This window comes from Felis catus, chromosome D4 (assembly GCF_018350175.1).
Source record: "Felis catus isolate Fca126 chromosome D4, F.catus_Fca126_mat1.0, whole genome shotgun sequence".
Taxonomy (NCBI): domain Eukaryota; kingdom Metazoa; phylum Chordata; class Mammalia; order Carnivora; family Felidae; genus Felis; species Felis catus.
The window spans coordinates 13,858,302-13,864,301 of NC_058380.1; the positions used below are offsets into that span (position 1 = coordinate 13,858,302).

The 6,000-nt window shown below is 39.7% G+C and overlaps 1 protein-coding gene across 5 annotated transcripts in view; it reads right to left on the reverse strand.

The window, feature by feature from the left end:
* Positions 1-5,776, reverse strand: part of TRPM3 (transient receptor potential cation channel subfamily M member 3) — an 804,873-nt gene extending 799,097 nt beyond the window's left edge. For 2 of the 5 annotated variants that reach the window (XM_019815754.2, XM_045042771.1), the window contains exon 1: positions 5,444-5,776. In XM_019815754.2, coding sequence (XP_019671313.1) covers positions 5,444-5,626 — 183 coding nt within the window. In that variant the 5' untranslated portion in view covers positions 5,627-5,776. The remainder of the gene's footprint in view (positions 1-5,443) is intronic. The other 3 variants (XM_003995389.6, XM_003995398.6, XM_045042772.1) reach the window with 2 other exon arrangements.
* Between the last annotated feature and the right edge of the window lie 224 nt (positions 5,777-6,000).

The following is a 6,000-nucleotide window of genomic DNA, read 5'->3' on the forward strand; positions in this document are numbered from 1 at the left end:
CTTTAATCTTTACTCCATCATATTCTAACCATAAAGCTAGACTCTGTATATCTCTGGTTGCTTTCCAGATCCCTATCTTGTATGAAACCATCAGTTCTATTAGGAAAGTTGTTCAGTACCCACCACAGTGCCTAATACTTCCTAGGTGCTCAATGATTGTTAGACGGATAAAAGTTTCTCTAAATGCTGTTCTCTATAATCCTTTCATTTTTGTTCCACCAGTCATCCCTGGGCTTTGCAAATGAAAGAAACAAAGAAATAGGGGCTCTTGGGTGACTCAGTCGGTTAACCTTCCGACTTTGGCTCAGGTCATGATCTCACCATTCGTGGTTTCAACCCCACATCAGGCTCTCTGCTGTCAGCATGGAGAATGCTTCAGGTCCTCCGTCCCCCTCTCCTGCCCCTCCTCTACCTGTGCTCTCTGTTTCTCTCAATTAATAAACATTAAAAAAAAAAAGAAACAAAAAAATAACGCCAATGCAAAGACCATCACAGCTGGTCAAGACAAATATATAATGGTTTGCTACTATTTATAAATGATTTTTAATGATTCAATTGTTTTTCAAGATCCCAATAAATAATGGCAGGAGGACATTCTCATATATTTTGGGATAACTGAAAACACATTGAGAAGCATCACCATACAAGGATATTTTTCTCCTCAAAACCTAAAATATTTGAATTACTCACTTGCCACCTACTATATCTGTGATCCTCAAGTTAAAGGTGAAATTAAGTTAATTTCACTATTCACTATGATCAATGAGAAAAAGCTTGTTAGTTGCTGTATTAATCACTAGAAAAGAGATAACATTTCAGAAATACTTAAACAAAATAAACCATTATCAGAAAATGACTTTTTTCCCCATCAAAAATTCACAATAACAAGAAAATACATCTGTACTGTTGAGTGATACATTGTCCTTTTTCTTTCATTTTTTTTTTAACACAGTGAGTAAAAAGCAGTAGACAAAAATCAACCTGTCAAGAAATGGTTTACTCAGTAATGGACTAGCCCTGCAGGGGATTCGTCTGCTTGCACCAGCAGAGCCCTCTGTGTAACAAGAACGAACCATTAAGGGTTTAATGACACTGCAATAGCATATTACAACACCAAAAAAAGAAATGAGGATTCTTTTCACCAACCTGCTGCTCTTTCTAGCACAGCCACCACAAGATCCACCACCTACACAATCCTCCAATGGGCAGCTGGTTGGGAGAGGGGTTTTCCTGACTTCCGCCCTGCCTTCAACTCCACTTTTCCTTATTGACTCTAAGATCTTGAAGAACGCAGCTTTGGTCAGAAATCACCAGAAATCATCTACTATGCCCAAAAGGGACAAGTCAGTCTCAGAAAGGGAACCAGATTTGTTCATGGAATCCTCCCTGCACACATAGCATCTCAAACAGCTGGGGGAAGACTGAATTTGGCCACCAACTGCAGTGGATTTGTCTACTTGGTGGAGCTGCTGTTCCTCTACTCTCTTGGTTGCCCACTTGTCTGCACAAGGCGTGATGTTCTGTGGTTGGCACCTGCTGATAAGGGTAATTATAGCATTAGTAGAAGAAAGCATGCCATCTAAGGTTGAAAAACAACTCTAATTACAATTCTATCATGTTACTCCCTCAAAACTGTTTCTTTTCTTTTTTTTTTCCTTCCTCCAAGCTTACTGAGAGATTAAATTAAATCTGCATCTATTTGAAAACAAGCCTTGAAATAGTTGCGGGACAAGAGGAGGAAATCACCTTTCAAAATTAAAACTATTACATGCTGAGTTGAACATGGGATATTTCTAACACCACACGGCACTTGCTGAATCACCTTTCAATAGGTTTCCATCTATTTTTGTATGCATAGAATTAAAACAAGTAATATGAATAATAAGACCAATACTTCAAGGAGAAATATGAAATCCAGAAAGTATAGGATAGAGGCAAGGAAGTTTTAAGTTACTTGTATGCCTACTGACCAATTTAACAGTGGCATTATATAAAATATTAATATCCAGAAACAAGTTGATATGTAAAATGCAAATATATAACTTTTATATTGCTAGAGCTATAAAACTGATATAAAATTATTTTATGTTTACCAAAAAACCCCATTGTTTTTATATTTAAAAAAATAATCTATGACTCACTCTCAGAGAGGAACAAATTCCAAGGAATGAATATGATTAAATTCTACTTTATTCCATCAGAATTTTACGATTTGGGGTATAATTTGATATTGATTGTAGATTACTGGATTCTAACTGTGCATTATCAACCAAAAGCTTAAAAATAAAGGGAAAGAAGAGTGTTCCTTGAATTAGAAAAATGAACAAAACATCTTTCCAAATCAGCAAGGATTGATTTGTTAGACACATCCACTACTGTGGGCCAGAACTTGGAAACATGGCCTTTAAATACCACTATGAGGACCCAGAACAGCTGCCACTTCCTCTCACTCTTGCACAGAGTAGTGATGCTTCTGCCTGTGCTGGAATAGAAGCAGGCCCCAGAAAGCTGTAGCAAGGACGGCACCCACTGTCCTGCTGTGGGCCTGCCCTAGTCCATAAAGAACATCAGGAGACCGTTTTCTGAGTACTAAAGAGATTGCCAGAAAGGTGACTTTTTTATTTCTAATATTGGTATCAAAATCATGGGGCCAGTCCAATCTCTAAGAAAACCCCAACATACTTAGTGATAAGTAGATAGGAAATCTAATTACCAAGGTTGATTCAAACACACCTCCCCTACACTTCACACACAAAAACCTCATGACTCAGATCAAGAATAAAAGTATTTCGGGATCATCAAGAATACAGCAGCCCTCTCCTTGCTGAAGAAAATCTCCCCCATTATCTATGATGTATGCATGCTTTGTTGTTAGTGAAAATGAGATATAATGTAATCATTCCCTCTGGGAACAGAGTCATGGATTGTCACTGTTCCCTGGGAATAACTTAACTGGAAGTGATTTTAAGACTCTAACTAAAGCAGAAAAGAGAGGAACAAAGGCCACATTAATAAAACAACTACATAATCATTTTACATTCTCAAAAGAAGAAGAAAGAAGGAGCTAAGAATGCTCCCGTGTTCTATTATTGACTACATTTTTCCACATTTATCTATTTTGTCTTCAAAGAAAGGGGGGAAAAAACTTATGATTTTTATCAGGATGAATGCCACAATATTTCTGAGTATAACACAAAATGAATAAGATCCAAAGTTACATCACAGTATATTGTATTTATTCACAAGAATAAATAAAAAGCATTAATCACATTAACTGCTTTAATCACTTCCTTTAACCCCTACAGTTTAAGCTTTTTTTTTTACATGGCATACAATGAAAGTTGAAAATACCACTAGCTCACCTTAAGAGGGAGAAAAAAAATCTTACCTTGAATATTAAAAACTTTTATAAGCATGGCTGCTTTAAGCATTCTTATTTCCTCCCTCTTGTTTGCATAAGTTGGGTGTATCACTTACAAATGAAGTAGAAAGTCTTTATCAACAATGAATGGAATCAAATATTGATTAAAAACCACCATCCCAACTCTAAAATTTACAAAACCTCATCATCTTTTTTTAAAAAAATTCTGATAGTTCAAATCATGTCCAGAAGCACTTATTAGGTTTTTAGAACAAAATCAACATCAACTTGCCACACAGGGTGAGAGTACGCACAGGCTTTTGCCATAACTGGTTTTTAACTGAATTACTGATGTTTCAATTAACAAGGACTACAGAGAAATATAGCACCATCATTGCCCTTGGTAAACAGGAGGACACAGTTACTTTTCCAGATGTCTTCTGTTGTCATGGTATCCTATTATGTCCTCTCTCTCTCTCTCTCTCTCTCTCTCTCTCTCTCTCTCTCTCTCATATTTTTATTCTAAGTAACAGGCCTGTAAGTTATTTAAGCAAGCCTATAGTTATGTGAAGATTTTATATGCTCCTGATATAGCCTCTATACACACCTGTTGAACAGAATCAAAGAAGCAGTATAAAAAGTTATTTTGAATAATACTTTCTATTAAAGGGGGATGAAATTCTCCACATAATGGATGGAAACCAGAAGTCATCAGTTTTACATTTTCTACATAATTTATTTCAGAAAAACCTACCTTCAGAATAATATTCTCCTTTTTAACATATTAAAATCTTAAAATTTAAATTTAAATTCTACTTTTATTTAAAAATAACACTTCAATGCCTGAAACAAATTGTATTTTAAGTGTACTCTATTCATCTTATATTTTAAAAAAATTATGCACAACACTAAATATCAGAAAAATACTTCAAATGTAATGACATTTTCTCTTAGTTTTTGTGAAGAAGCAAACAAAATAAACACACCAATAATTTTACGTGTTTATATTTCATTCTGTTGAAGTCATGTTTTAAACACCTTGGTTTTTAGAGATTAATTTTTATCCTTTAGTGATGATCTTTCAAAAACAGAAGGTAACATTTTTCATGCTATGAGATTCAATGTTTACGTACTCCTCTTTTTTTTTAATGAATTCAGTTTCTCTTCTATACAGTACAATATCTGCTGTCAACTCCTCTGGATATAAAACATAGGTACACACACACACACACACACACACACACACGCTGATGTTCTTAATGATTTTTCTTAAGTTGAAGTGGTGTACCCTTGTTCCATAGGAGCAACAGGAGGGTTCTGCACTCTCTTCTGGAACAGAGTTCTCTCCCTCTAGACTAAAGAAAAACATAGTATTTAAATACTAAAAATGCATAGGCAGCTAAAGTTTTTATCAACTGTACTTCTCTACACAAATACGATGCCTATATTAATTTCACTCGAGTGCTTTTATTGCACTAATTAGACACTGAAGAGGAGCTGACGCATGGGAAAACTGTTTTCTGAACGCTGTATATGTTAACAGTAGGATTATAAGCACCTGGGATATTCCTGCTATTCTCCGCATGCAAATAACATTCTGCAAACAATTAAACGCACCCATTAACATGGTGGGGGTGTGGGATGAAAAAGAGCAAGTGTTAAGAGAGTAAAAAATGACATGCCCTTCCTATTCCGCCCTCATTCAGCGATTGCCGAGTATCTTCGAACATGCTGCACAGACAGACCCTGGGGACTACAGGAGTCACAACAACAGAGTCGGCAAATATCTCGCACGCTCTGTTAATTGCAAAACTCTAATGATCTGACAGTGAGCCCCTCGCCTCTCGAACATTTTCCGCATTTTTGCAAAGACACTACAGACGTCAGGAGACCTTCCCCTGGCTGAAGAAAGGGAATTCGTTGCTTCTTGCCCCTCCTCACAGCCCCCAACACTTTCATTAGTAGCGGCTCCACAAGTTCCTAGGCTCGAGCTCCTAAGGAGGCAAGTTCAGCACCATGGAAAGGGCTCGAGTCACATGCGGAGGTTGGAGGAGACCTAGGGGCTCTCCCGGGGCCACTCACCGGCGTCTGCTGCGACGGGAGTCCCGAGCGCTTGGTGGATCCCTGCTTGGAACTTAACCTTTTCCACGACTCAGCAAACCTGCCTCGACTGGCGCTCCGGCTGCGCCTGCGGCTCTCCGCGCTGTCATCGCGGTCCGAGCAGCCCCGCTCCATCTCCGCCGCATCCCTCCACTTCTTCCCCATGCTAAGTTCGCCTCGCTCCGCCGGGCAACACCCCGGCGCAGAGCTCTCGCTTCCTCCTCCCGCCGCCGGGTCTCTCTCCAGCCTGCGCGCAGCACTGTGTTGGCGCCGCCTTTGCCTCCGCCGGCTCCTGCCAGAACCCTGCGCTCGGTTACCGCCGCCGCCACCAGGCTGCGCTTGCGCCCGCGATTGGCTGAACTGTCGCCTGGGGTTGCGAGCGCCACCTGCGCCCGAGGCAGCTTCCTTTTGCGCTCCCAAATTGCTCTCCACCCGCAGGCGCCGCCTTCTCTCGGGGACACACGGCCCACGCCTGGGGCTATTGATGCGCCGCTAGGTAGCTACCTCCAGTCACCCCACCCCGCCCAGTCCAGTACCCC